At 40.6% G+C, this 14,215-nt stretch overlaps 1 protein-coding gene across 6 annotated transcripts in view; it reads right to left on the bottom strand.

The window, feature by feature from the left end:
- Positions 1-2,813: 2,813 nt before the first annotated feature.
- RACGAP1 (Rac GTPase activating protein 1) overlaps positions 2,814-14,215 on the bottom strand; it is an 80,488-nt gene continuing 69,086 nt past the window's right edge. For all 6 annotated transcript variants that reach the window (XM_024575505.3, XM_045184126.3, XM_024575506.3 and 3 more), the window contains 14 exons: positions 14,055-14,191; positions 13,016-13,085; positions 11,309-11,362; positions 10,575-10,655; positions 10,082-10,199; positions 9,596-9,726; positions 8,755-8,919; positions 7,428-7,523; positions 7,143-7,341; positions 5,620-5,725; positions 5,326-5,458; positions 5,078-5,213; positions 4,268-4,376; positions 2,814-3,940 (listed from right to left, as the gene is read on the bottom strand). In XM_024575505.3, coding sequence (XP_024431273.1) covers positions 3,865-3,940; positions 4,268-4,376; positions 5,078-5,213; positions 5,326-5,458; positions 5,620-5,725; positions 7,143-7,341; positions 7,428-7,523; positions 8,755-8,919; positions 9,596-9,726; positions 10,082-10,199; positions 10,575-10,655; positions 11,309-11,362; positions 13,016-13,085; positions 14,055-14,191 — 1,611 coding nt within the window. In that variant the 3' untranslated portion in view covers positions 2,814-3,864. The remainder of the gene's footprint in view (positions 3,941-4,267; positions 4,377-5,077; positions 5,214-5,325; positions 5,459-5,619; positions 5,726-7,142; positions 7,342-7,427; positions 7,524-8,754; positions 8,920-9,595; positions 9,727-10,081; positions 10,200-10,574; positions 10,656-11,308; positions 11,363-13,015; positions 13,086-14,054; positions 14,192-14,215) is intronic.

Here is a 14,215-nt window from a genome sequence, read left to right as displayed (position 1 = left end):
AACTAAGTGAATGGAGATAACCAGCCTATCAGATGCAGAGTTCAAACACTGGTGATCAGGATGCTCAAGGAACTCACTGAGTAGAGCAACAACATAAAGGAAGAAATGAAGGTTACACTAAGTGAAATAAAGAAAAATCCACAGGGAACCAACAGAGAAGGGTAGGAAGCAGGATTCAGATCAATGATTTGGAACATAAGGAAGAAATAAACATTCATCCAGAACAGAAAAAAGAAACAAGAATTTAAAGAAAAAAATTGAGGATAGTATAAGACAACGCTGGGACATCTCCAAATGAGCCAACATCCAAACCATAAGGATGCCAGAAGGAGAAGAGGAAAAGCAAGAAACTGAAAACTTATTTGAAAAAATAATGAAAGAAAACTTCCGTAATTTGACAAAGGAAATAGACATACAAGTCCAGGAAGCACAGAATCCCAAACAGGCTGGACCCAAAGAGGACCACCAAGACATATCATAATTAAAATGCCAAAGGTAAAAAGAGAGAGAATCTTAAAAGCAGCAAGAGAAGCTCTGGCTGGTGTGGCTCAGTGGATTGAGTGCCAGCCTGAGAACCAAAGGATCACTGGTTTAATTCCCAGTCAGGGCACCTGCCTGGGTGTGGGCCAGGTTCCCCATTAGGGGGCGCATGAGAGGCAACCAACCTTGATGTTTTTCTCCCTCTCTAAGAAATAAATAAATAAAGTCTTTAGAATTAAAAAGAAGTGCTCGCTTTGGCAGCACATATACTAAAATTAGAATTAAAAAGAAGTCTAAAAAAAGCAGCAAGAGGAAAGCAGAGAGTAACCTACAAAAGAATACCCATAAGAGTATTAACTGATTTCTCAGAAGAAACTGTGCAGGCAAGAAGGGATTGGCAAGAAGTATTCAAAGTTATGAAAAGCAAGGATCTAACACCTAGACTACTCTATCCAGAAAAGTTATCATTTAGAATGGAAGGGCAGATAAAAAGTGCCTCTAAAGCTAAAGGAGGTAAAGCTAAAGGAGTTCATCATCACCAAACCGTTACTACATGAAAAGTTAAAGGGACTTAAGAAAAAGATCAAAACAATGAACTTTAAAAAGACAACTGTATTAACATAATAAAATATACTTTAAAAAATATAATAAAATAAAGGAAAACTGCTCAGCCCTGCAGGAGAAAAAATTCAAGACCCCTTTCAATGCCACAGGTTCAGGTTATAGTTAAAAAAAAAAAAAAGAAAAGAAAAAGACTATTTTTACCACAGTAAATCAACTGAGCACCCTATAGTCCTCTGATCAAAACTCAGATGCTAAGCCCTGGCTGGTATAGCTTAGTGGATTGATCACGGGCCTGCTAACCAAAGGGTTGCTGGTTCAATTCCCAGTCAGTGCACATGCCTGGGTTGCGGGCCAGGTCCCCAGCTAGAAGCGTGCAAGAAGGAAACACACATTGATGTTTCTCTCCCTCTTTCTTCTTCCCCTCCCCTCTCTCTAAAAATAAATAAATAACTGATGCCTTCTTGCCTTCTTCTGCAAGCAATGAATTAACCTTCTTAAGGAAGGAGAAATCATTAAACATCAGTAATAAATGCAAATTGTTGCTGCTAAATCAAACCATGTAATGCTTGCCCAGTTAAATAAACATCAAACTTAGGAGTCTTACATAGATTGATAAAGGAGAACAGATTTAAAGATTCTGGGTATTAGCAAGTGGGACAGTAAAGTTCAACCGCATTAAAGGAGGAGCAAGAGGCAGCAGCAGAAAGGGTTAGGAGCAGACAATAGGGGTGACAGCCACTCCAAAGCACCGAACGCTTTCTGCAGATCTCACACAAGGACGTATAATTTAATTAAGAAAGCCCTTGAGAGTGGAAAGTCAAGCTATTCCACATGAAGTGCTGTTAAAGAAGCTGAAGGTGGGTACATATTTCCCTTTGCTAACATCAGAATTATTTTCATGGCTAAGGTCTCTTGGCCTAGCCCAAAACTGAGTAACTGGCTGCCAACATTTGACACACAGGACCATTTCCTTTTTCGTTAATGGGCCATCAGTTCCTGCATAGGGAAGTCTTGCCTTCACTAACATTATACAATCCATTTACTTCCTCCACATTAGTGACTTAAAATGCACCTCGGGGAGATACTACAGAACAGCAAATATGGAGCCAGGCCAACACTAGGCTTGCAGAGATGTAAGAAGAGGGATGGCATCTAGGACAAAGTTTAAAAAACCAAAACCTAACAGGCGTGTGTGTGTAAAGAGGAGGAAGGGGAGAGGGGACCCATCCTCTGTCAATTCGCTGAGGCAGATGGGCCCTGCTGTGAGAGCTGTCACCTCCTCGGAAAAAAGCCAGTAGGTTGCCTCCCCTCTCCACAGTTACATATTAAGCCTGCAACTGTTTACGTTCAATCTCAGATACATTCTGTTCACCAGCCTCAGAGTTCCCAGTGCAGGTGCCCTCAGTTAATCATGCCAGCTCACTCCAGAGTCACTCCCAGCAGTGAAGGATGTTCCTTCCAGGCAGCCAGCCAACCAGTCTTTTTCTTTTTAAGTCTGCACCATTCTGGTCCCTAAAGACTTGTTTAAAAGTTTGGTTTTTGTTTAAAGTAGTTTCTTCAAATTAGAGGGTAACAGTCATAGGGACGGATCTAGGCCTTCAATTTGGACCACAAGAGCATGGACGAGAAACAAAGAAACACACTGCTGGTGGAGACAAAGTTGGGGTAGGGGAGGGAATGGAGATGAACAGACTCAAAACACTTGGAGGAAAAATTATTTTCTAAAAATGTCTTAAAGATTACGTCTAGAAGAAAAACCAACCTCATAATCATTTTGAAAAAGACTATTTACTTTTTTCCAAATATTATTCCAAATATGTGTTTTACAGACAAGGGTCAATGTGGGTCATAAACGTTCTATAGAAGAAAGCATTTGTACATTGAAAATAATTTTAATAAAAGAAAACACTCATATTTATCTAGATGTGGCTATGTTACACAGGAAGATTTCAGCATCCAAAGTGCAAAGACAAATTGACTGTGGCCTTTCTTGCCATACAAAATATTAACACTCTCCCCTATAGCTTACTCTCGTTAGTTGGGATGCTAAATAGCATACTGACCACTGGGGGGACTTGGGGGGGCATGCATTAGAATGAATTCAACTTATGAACAAACTGGGTTTGACCCCAACCAAACCCAAAGTCCAGCCAGCGGCCCATTAGAGATAAATGTAACTGTAGTGTCAATTTTAGAAGGCTGTGCCACTTAACACTACTAACCCTAATCAGTGCAAAGTAAAGCTAAGCATAACCCATCGCTAGTCCTGTCCTCACCCTGTCCCACTTTTATGAAGGCTCCGTATTACAGCTCCAGTTCATAGTGAGGGAAGGAGAACTTCTGAATTCTCAGAGAGAGCCATCCTATATCCTTTGTCCAAACCTTTCTTTACCCTGCCCTCCCACCTTCCACCCTGAGGCAAGTCAATCTTTCTGGAGAAGTAGGGCCTCTGTCTGTCTCATGGAAATTGGTTCTAAATAACACCAGAGAAAGGTCATTCCGTGAACAGTATTTAGCTTAAGCCGAAGGGACGAGACCCACCCCCACCCCACCCCCCGAAAATCATAGTGAATTCCATACTATTCCTGTAAAGATCTCCCATCTAAAAGTTCCCAGCGACAGCACAAAGTGTTCATATTACATTACTTGAAGAGAAGGAGAGGAAGATATATATAGTTTTAAAACCCCCATGCACAATTAAACTTGATTAAAATCCTGGAGAACGCTAAAAGCAGTAACAGTACAGGAGGCTGCGGAGCAGAGTACAGGTGTGCCCTTCCTTGCAGTCAGTAGATGCTGTAAGCAACAGGAGACATGGCTTCACTTGAGCATCGGAGAAGCAAAAAAGTTGCCCTGTCTTCCTAGGTTGGTGGCAGACTTGCTTTTGCTCCCAAATCTAAAGAAAAAGAGAATAAACTAGAAAAGTAACCTATAAAAAAATGGTAGATGAACAATGATAACATGACAATGTAATCCACTACAGGTAGAGACCCTGCGAAATCTACTCTGTAAGCTGCTCTGCCACCTGAGATGAGAGGGGAAACAGTAAAGACCTCTGGATGCTTTTAAAAGGGGGAAACTTATGGCTCCAAGTTTCCTCTTAAAGTCTGATCACTAGGTAAGATCTAATTCAATCTTTCTTTCAATTAGCTTCGGTATGATGGGAATGAAATGTAAGGGAGCAGTAATTTTTTACTTTCCTAAGCAAGCCAATTCTGCATACCTGGGCGTGTTCCTGGTGAGGGTGGAGCGGACTCTCTGTGACAGGGAGCTGGATGAAGGAGTCTTGAGAAGCTGATGCTCAGGAGTGGTCACGGGCCCCAGTAAACTCACTTCAGTCAAAGGTAAGACATATTTTTATAGGAGGGGAAAAAAAGAAAGCACCCTTATAAGAGGCTGGTTTTATGCTGGAATCCCTGTGAAGCACTTAAGAGCTAAGGCTAGAGACCTAGCAGAGTCTCGGGGACCATTTTTATCCTCATGTGTGACATACCAGTGTGTCTTTTGAACTATGCAGGCAACTGCTCAATGAACAGCTGACATTCACTTCCTGATTTAGGACATTCTCAAACTCCAAACTTCACAAATCTAACATTTGACCATTCGATTTTTACCTACACTAGAAAAAACAATATGCTCCCTTATAATGGAAGAACAGATCTCCAATGCCAGTGATGATGAAATGAAACCAGCCTCACACATTTTTGGTGGCAATACAAACTGGCAAAGCTTTTAAGAAATCAAGTTGGTAAAACATATCAAGAAACATAGTAAGAACAAGTTATATATAAATTAATGTAGTGTGTACTTTAAAAAATTTCCATATGGGTAAAGAAGAACATAAAAAAGTGAAAAAGAAATCAGGATAGAAGAACTGTATAAATTTTCCTTTTAATGTTAGAATTCTCAAAATGAATTGAATTTTTATTGAAGAATACGAATTTCAAACAACTCTAGCAAAGGCAAGCTGAGAGCACATGACCAAAAGTGGAGAGGGAGTCGGCCCCTTTAAAAAGCACAACTCAGGCCTTACCTTTAACATCTGGTGTCTGTGGTGTTGAAAAGGCATTTGCATTTTCAATGACATGCATGGGGTCGATGTTCTCCTGCTCCACCATCATGAACTGACTCCAGTACTCCAGGGGCAGCGAAAGCAAGCGTTCTACCACCTAAGAGTCACCGAACATGTCAGCAAACTTCCGAATCTCAGGGCTTACCTCTCACTGGGTCTCACGTTATCATGTCACACAAGTTCATACACACATATATACGCTTGCCTACCTTGGGTTGACGCTTGATATCCTGTAACATTGTCACTGGATCTGGATTGGGCACAGCATGGGCAACTATTGTAGGGCCAAAGACTTTAGCCAGATTGGCAACATCCATTTTAGTGTTTGGGCTCTGAGCCACTCTAAGCAAAAGAGCATTAAATTAGAAGACTTGCTCCTCCACTTAAACACAGACCAAAATATAAGTTCTACAAGAAAACATTCACCTCCCTAACACACAGGCCACATTACCTTCCCTTGGAAAACTCCCTAACCCCCAGAAACAGCTTTCTGTTGTGCTCACCTCTGCAAGTGAATCATGAGGAAAGCTAATGTGTCTCTGTTGGCCTGGGGCAGCTCACCAACAGCCTGGTACATGGCAGCTATGCTGTTGTCCTCGTCTGTGACTTCTGTAAATGAAAAGAAAGCACCGAGAGGCCTAAGACTTCTTTCCCTTGACAGCAGGCTTCCAAGTTATCGACCACAAAGTCTCATCTATACAGTAAGCTCCCGAAACTTCTGATTAGGTTCATGACTGCATCAGACTCTAGTTTCATTAACAAGCAGGATACTGACCAACAGTTCAATATTAGAAATCAGAACTTTTAAAAAGCAGCTCTTGCAGTCAGGGAAAGCAGCGAGCAACCTGTGCGTCAGGAAGGCAGACATACAACTGCCCTGACTACAGTTATCAAGAAGGTACTTGTTCACAGAACATGTTTATGGGCCCACTGTGTGCCAGAACTATTGGAGGAGTTAGTCAGACAGCAAGTATCTACCAAGTAGCAACACATGTAATAAAATAAGGCAGGCCAGAAGCTAGAAAGCTGTTATTTTAGACAAGGTGGTCAGGAAAGATATTTCTGAGGACAAGATATCTAAAAAGAAATCTGAAAGAAATAAAGAAGCAAATCATGCAAATATCATCTCAGGGTGGGACGACAACCAATGTGACTGGAAAGGAAAGAAAGAAGGGCATCAAAGGAAATGATGCTGGAGACATAGTCAGGAGCCAAATCATGCAGGGTCTTTGGGCCATGCTAAGGATGCTAAGAACTGTGGGTTTTATTCCGTCAATGAAGGGAAGCCATTGGAAGATACTAAGGACAGAACAGACATCATATAATTTAAATTGTTTTTTATTTTTAAAGATTATTAATTTATTTTTAGACAGAGGGGAAGGGAGAGAGAGAGGGAGAGAAACATCAGTGTGAGGTTGCCTCCCGCATGCCCCGCCCTGGGGACCTGGCCTGCAACCCAGGCATGTACCCTGACTGGGAATCGAACAGGTGACCCTTTGATTTGCAGGCTGGCACTCAATCCACTAAGCCACACCAGCCAGGGCCATATTATATAAATTTTAAAAGGACCACTCTTGCTCCTGTATAAAGATCATACCACAGAGAGCAAGAGTAGAAACAGAAAAATCAGGAGGTTCTTACATCACTCCAGAGCAAGAGATGTTAAGAGTGGCAGTAATAGGAGTGACAAATGTAAAATTTCAGCTATAGTTTATAAGATCTTTGCGGACAAGATTTACCAATGGATTAAATGTGGAGTGTGAGGAAAAGGAATCAAAGATGGCTCCAAGTTCAAAAGGAGAACCTAAAACTTGACCATGTGACAACAAAAAGCTGTTAGAGCCCTATACAGTTTAGACGTGGAGAGGACAGGCATGGGCAATATGGATCTAGTTATTTATCAAAGTATTTGAGTATCTACTGTGTTTCAGGCACTTTACAAGGTGGGGATAAAACTGCAAATGAAAAGACCAAAACTTCCTGCCCCTTGTGGGACTCACACTCAAGCATTAAGATATGCCCTTACCTGCTGCTTCCATAAAGGTCCTGTTTAGCCGAAAGGTCAGAAGGGGTTCTTTGAGGTTTCGAAGGAAGTCTTTCAGGAGGCTACAGATAGCATGGATGTCATCCACTTTGCTGAGGAGGGGTACAGTTTTCACTCTGAAAAATTTCTCTTTCAGTTCTTTTACTGTCCGGTCACAGCCTGAGACCCGATACAGGCCTGTCTGTTATCAAGATGATACTTTCAGTTAAGAAGCTCTTAAGCATTAACACAAGTAACAAATTCACCCTCTCCTACATTTACACTTACCTCGCTCAGCCCTCTCTGCTCAATCTCATTTACGCAGTGGACAATTATGGAGGGGATCATTGGAGGGGTCTGGGACACATAATCTGCCAGCATTCCCTGCAAAGGCAAAGTTTTAAAGTATCATTTATACCACTTAGACCAGCAGGTCTAGGCCAGTGGGCAGAACCACTTCCAGACTAATACTCAGGCTGGGACATCAAGTCTACTTTTAAATTCCTATTCCAAATGCATCCATTAGGACAGACACACTCAATTATTTTCCCTACCTCCACACCAGACTGATTTATGGTCAGAGATACCACACTTTTCATGAACAAGTAACAAAACCACTAGCTACAACTGCATCCTTGTTTCTCTTCTACTCAAGGGCATCCGAAAACGAGCAATAATGAGATAGCAGGTATAGCCTTTAATATAAACTAATTCATTACTTTAAAAAAGAAAACCTTTAAAATTATTCTTAGTAAGGAAAATTAACACAACTCAATTGATTCTGACACCAACCTACCTGTAGAGGAAAATTCCATGGTACTATATCAGAGTACAGAAGACTTGTAAAAAAATAAAATCTTTGCACAGAGAAGAACTCTTAAGATTAGGGAAGAATAATAGTTGATTTGCCGAGAGCTGGGTAGCAGCTTAGACATTTTGCTTTGATTTGATTCTTCCTAATGTTGCTTGTATAATAAATACTTTCTCAATGGATTGAATCAATTTTTAGAAATAAGCAACCTAATCTTAATAGCCTAGTATGGAATACCTCTAACGTAAAAGAAAGAATATTCATTCACAAATGAAATTTTATGTTGGATGGGATTCAACTCAAAATAATTCATTAGACAGGACCAGGAGAAAGAGATGGAAGTATTGATAAATCAAGACTGGACATGAATTAGTAATTATGGAATTTGAACGATAGAAACCAGGGATTAGTTATACTAATCTCTCTATTTTTGTATATGTTTCAAATTTTACAAAACAGGATAAGCTGGGGAGGGGAGGGAAGAGGAAAGAAGAGGAGAAAAGGAAGGGGAAAGAGGAAAGGAGGGGATGGAAAGAAGGAAGGGTGAGGGGGGCAGAAGGGAAGGAGAGAGAAAGGGGAAGAGAGGGTAGGAAGGGAGGGCGTGTATGGAAGAGTTTGGTCTAGAAAGATTATGAAAAAGACAAACCCAAACAGGACTCATCTGCAAGTTAACATTTTATAATTTCTATTCATTATTCATGGGAGGAAACATACTTGGCATCATTACTTCTAGAACAAAAACTGACATTCAGCTTTAGAAAAGCTAAGAAGCCCTAACACAAGGATGCTTCCCATAGGTCGTACCTCTCCAATTTTAACGGGTGTTCCTATCAGGGTAGGAATGCAGGGAAGGGGACAGCGGTCCCGACATTCTGGATGAGCGACCACACGACAGTCTCGACACTTCAGAGACAGCTTGCCAAATTTTATCCGCTTTCCACATGGAACACAAGATTCGGGTTTAATAACCTAAGGATGAAAGGGGGTGGAAGGAATAGAGTGGTATGAATTACAAAATTATCAACATCACCAACCAACATTTACTAGTGCTTAGCATGTGCTGAACAACTGTCTAATCCTTTTACACATATCTGCTTGTGTAATTCTCACAATAATCCTATAAAATAGGTTTTGTTTTGTTTAAGGAAACAGAAGCAAAAAAGAGGCCCACTAACTTGCGTAAGGCTACCCAGCTGGAAGGGAACAGTGTACAGTGGTGGAAAGGACTCGTTTACACGGAGTCAGAAAACCCTCCATCTTTACCACACCACTTTCCGTCATGTGGCCCCATCAAGTTAGTTAATTCCTCTGAGCTTGTCAGTTTGCTTGGGTTTTTATGAGGAAATCAGAAGGGGCAAGTTAAAATATGCTATTACTTAAGCACAAAACACAAATATGTATCACTTAAAAGTACAAACAACTCCTTCTGAAAAGTCGCTTTCTTTGAATGTACTATTTCTCACAGAATGGAAAGCTACATACATTCTGTAATTCAGTAGTGACCCCTGGAGAGTGGATTGGCAGGAGGAAGGAAATTTGACATTTAACTTTGTAATGCTAAGCTATTTAAATTTGTTCCTGGTGTATATACTTCCACAGTTAAAAAATTAAAGGTGCTCAAAGGGTGACAGAACCCCAGGTTTACCGTCTTGGAGACGAAGTCATGCAGGCGCATCCCTCCATTACTCTGCGGCGTGCTGGGACCGTCCGTCTCAGAGCGTGGCTCCTGCTGCCTGCTGCTCAAGGTGGAGTTGCTGTTCCAAGGCTGTAAAGTACCTAGAAGACAAGCAACCTTAACCTTAAATCTTACGTATTTTGTTCCTTCTGAATTGTAAAGTCAATTGTAATATAATTGGCAGATAAGCAGTAATCTATAACCATAATCAGAAGTGAATAGAAAAGGCTCTACATTAAAAAAAAAAAAAAGCAGTACCAAGAATAACGAGGCACTAGTGGCACAGGCCAGGCTGGCACCCGGGTGGGACTTGACACAGGGCTCTGGCCCTCCATAAGCAGCAGTAAAAAACCACCCAAAACATCCAACCCTTGCCTCAGGAAGATTCTAAGAAAGCGATTCTCCCAAATTTTACCAGCTGTTTACACAGGCAACTCAGCCACAAACCCAGCGGACCTGTTTTCCCTCGGCTTCTCATCCAGCATGGAACAGTTTCAATAGTGGACGTAGCTTCAATGGGCCCGCCATCATTGGGAACAGTCACTGTAGTTTTTGCAACTATGGATTCATTCCCCTGAAACAAAAGTTGTAATGAGGGAAGGACGAACATTTGAATCTAATTTTTCCTCCATTATAGGGTTTTGGAGTGTGTGAAAAATTCCTTTGTCAGGACTTAAGGACCCACCCAAATCACTATTAAGTCAAAATGTCACATTTTAGACATGGATATATACATATAAACAACTAAGAATCAAGCATAAAACTGATGGTTGTTTACTTAATCAAACTAACTCCACTCATATGGATGGTAAGGGTCCTATTACATAAAAACTCACCAATGCCTCTCAAAATAACAGTGTAATTAATGCTGACTCAGAATTGTTAATGCTTGGGGCCACAATCTTTGATGTGTTCAAGACCGTAATTCTCTTGGCCTGACTCTTCTTACCTGGTCGGCTGTGGAGCCAATGGAACGAGTTTTCTTTATGGGTCCAGGAGGACCATCAATGAACTGTCGGCTACTGGATCGCTAGAGAGGGGCGAACACCGGTAACTTTAGTGCCAAGCAGAAGATGTGAAGCACAAAAGATAAACTTATCCCATTAGACAACTTGGATGCAAATCCCAGGTTCCAGAGCTACGTGAGTAACACACAACACACTCTCTCTCATTGTCTATTTCCACGTGTAGCTTAAGTGGTAGCAACACAAAATGCCTTTAGTGCCCTTGAAGAAACCAGCAAGCTTTGGAAAAATTTAGATGACAGCACCAGAAAAAGTAGAGCTGTAATCCTATCCAAGGACATGAAGTCTTTAGAAACATATTCAGTACCCTAAACAAACACACACAGATAGTTCTCTGCATATCCCATTATACACACATTTCATCTGAAGCTTATATTAAGAGCACAAAAGTCTGGCATAAAAATCCATATGACAACTCAAAGCAAACAAGTATATCCTTTTCCACACAACGAATGCAGCGAGAGCAGCTCGGAACAGTAAAATGGGACAGGATTCTGTCCTGAGTTACTACTTCAAGGAACACCAACACCACCCCCAGCACAGATTCATTTGGAACGTATTCAACAATGGCTAGAGCAACGTGTCAGGAATGCAGTATCATGGCAGAACTTCCAGAGGAAACTCTTACTACTGCTTAATTTTTTAAAAAAATACATACCCTCTTTTCTCTCTTCTTCAGTTTGAAAGCCTTTACCAAAGAAGAATCCCAATCCTGTTGACAAATTACAGTGTATTAATTTCTTTCTTTGGTTGGGTCTCCCCTAAACCCTGTGCAAGTAAATTTACAGAGAACATTAAAAGGCTTCTTGAGTCGGACTCCATAACTCACAATTTAGGGAGAGGAGAAAAGGGGGGGTCTCAAGTGTTGTAGCTATAGAGCTGTAGTAAATTAACATGTTTTCTTTCCAAAATTGAAGCTATTATAATAGAATCAGGAATGAATACCACAGAGGCAAGAAAAGGTTAAAGAATCAACTTCTGTCGTGATTATTTCCAGGGCCTGGTCCTTTGTTTCTGATTATTTTTGTAATTAGTTTTAGAACTTACAGAAAGTTAGGCACCATACTGATCATGTCAGATGTGATTCTTGCTCTTAAGGGACTGCTACTATCTAATCAGATGTCTCATAGAATAGAGCCACTTAAAAAGTTCCAGCTTAGGTTTCACTTCTCTCAATCATCTCTCTTCCTTGGGTCCTAAAAGCATTCGCCACTGAAGAATATCTGTCTTTTCCTGCGGTCTAACTTCCCTTCACTTATTTTAATGATTTACAGTCATTTTTAGTAGCTACTGTGATTTTCTTACTTCTGGTTATTCCTGAGAACACAAAATCCAGAACGTTGTCTATAGCAAATTATAGCTTAGCTAAATAAATTTAACTTCTCCAATGCATGGTCAAATAATTTAGCTACTGGTTGTTTGATTTAGCTTCAGTTACAACAGGTATCATTTTGGTCTACCTCCAAAATCAGCTAATAATATGTTCTAGTTTTAGTATATATCCCAGATCTATCCTATGTCATTCCTTATTTCGAAAAGGTTAGTATCAAATATTTATACCTATACAATGGCAATTATTTCCCTAGCCAAACACTGCATTTGGACAGAAAAGTCTTAGCCCATGTAACAAGTAGTTGTCACTTGTTTTGTTATCATCAGGAAACCAGCCTCCAATAACCTTCTGATTTATTGTTTTGTTTGCTAGCTTTCAGCCAGGAAAACCAATAAACTACTGTCTCCTGAACATCAAAGATTGAAATATCAGATGACCTTTCATGCAGAAACCCGGCCAGAAGTTAAGAGACGGGTGCTGCCCCACGAGAGCAGGGTAACAGAGAGTTTAGATATGCTAACCACTGTGGATCAAAGCATCACAGAGAACCTGGAGACCTTCATCAGTCTTCTCGCTGAAGTTCCAGAGCACCGGTTTTCCTTCCTATTGTGAAGTATGACTAAGTTTCCCTCAAGAACCAAACTAATTCAGAAATAAGGCACAAGTCTATTCTCCCCTAAGAGCAACAAATAAGCCCTGTGTGAACAGAGTTTTGCTAATTTTTTTATTGATAGCTGGGGTTTTAATAAGTCAAGATATAATAAATTAGTACACGCAGCTCACAGATCCATTAAACAAATTTATCCTTGTGCCAAATCCTGAATTCTATAATCTCACTTCTAGAAACAAAAAAATATATATAAGCTGGTCTCTTATAGTTTGTGTGGCTGCATATTACAAAATGCTAGCTCAGTATCTGTAACACATTAATTAATAACACAGCAATAAAGAAATTCCATAATAATAAAGGACAGCAGAGATTCCCGAGGGAGCAGGAATATAAATAATTCTCAGAGATCAAATGTTCATTACCAGTGATTCATCAGTCTTGTCAAAGCTGATATCTGATAAAATGGAACCAGATTCATCAATGGTTGACAGTCTAGATGAGTGAAACAATACACAGTTAGACACAGAAGACTACAGAGAGCAAAACCCACCAACGCCCAGAACAAGTTACTAAGAGGCCAGGTCATGCCAGCAATTTCACAGCAATGCCTGCCCTGTGGAGATGACTCCTGGCTCAAACCCTACCTGTGATAGGTTGCTTTTTAAGGGTTCATAAAGGAGTGTGTGTGCATGTGTGCGTCCACATGCAGCACAGTTGCTTTTTCAGCAAAGGCCTTATAACTACAGCTGAAAATTACCGTCAGGGGTATGGGTTCTATTCCCTACTGAGTTTGTACAACAGGCTGCTAAACAGTCACAAGGCAGAAGGGTGAAGTTTAATTTGATCCCAACCGTGGTTGCTTTCTACAAGACAGAGTATTAGCCAACATCAGTTTTTTAAGAAATTAAGCCTGTACATCTTCTTAGTTATAAAGATTCCACATAAAACAACCAGGAGACAAAATAAATAGCTCGAAGAGTGCTGATTCTTTCCTTACATATTGTACTGGAGGTGTTAAATTCAAAGCCTGGTTGAGACTATTTTAAAGAGGGATGCAGAGGAACCAAAATTATTGTCTGGTCTTGGCTCACTGAAGGCCTTTCTAAACCAGAAGAGCTACAAGAGCTCTCTGGAGAGTAAACACTGAAAGTATTGCTGAACTACCACTTTCACCTTTAGGTTTCTTAGCAATCTGCAGGATTAGTTATTGATGTGCAATTTAGCACCAACATCAAATTTTACCCATGGTGAAACAACATCCTAAGGAAAGATTTTTAAAACACTGTTAAAATAAAAGAAACAGGGTGGTACTTGTGCCTTTTTTTCCCACCCACCCTTCCTCCAAAGTCTTTTTCTGCTTTAATCAGCACACACTCCGGAAGCAGTATATTTAAGAGTTAAGATAACAGGAACTTCTGACAGCTGTGCTGCTTGTGATAACAACAGACGCAGTTCCCCCACCTTTTGTTCCCAGCATTGCCGATGGATGGTTGGCCTCTGTTGAGAAAAGCCAGAGCTGATTTTTGCTCCTCGCTTAGTTGAATGCTGACAGATGTGTCACACATGAGCATCTCTCGAATCAGCTGAATCTGTCTTTCCTACAGATCAAAGCAGAGTAAAAA

The sequence above is a fragment of the Desmodus rotundus genome, chromosome 3 (assembly GCF_022682495.2).
Source record: "Desmodus rotundus isolate HL8 chromosome 3, HLdesRot8A.1, whole genome shotgun sequence".
In the NCBI taxonomy this organism is placed as follows: domain Eukaryota; kingdom Metazoa; phylum Chordata; class Mammalia; order Chiroptera; family Phyllostomidae; genus Desmodus; species Desmodus rotundus.
The sequence above is the reverse complement of the archived record's forward strand: the minus strand, read 5'-3'. Positions and strand labels throughout refer to the sequence as shown.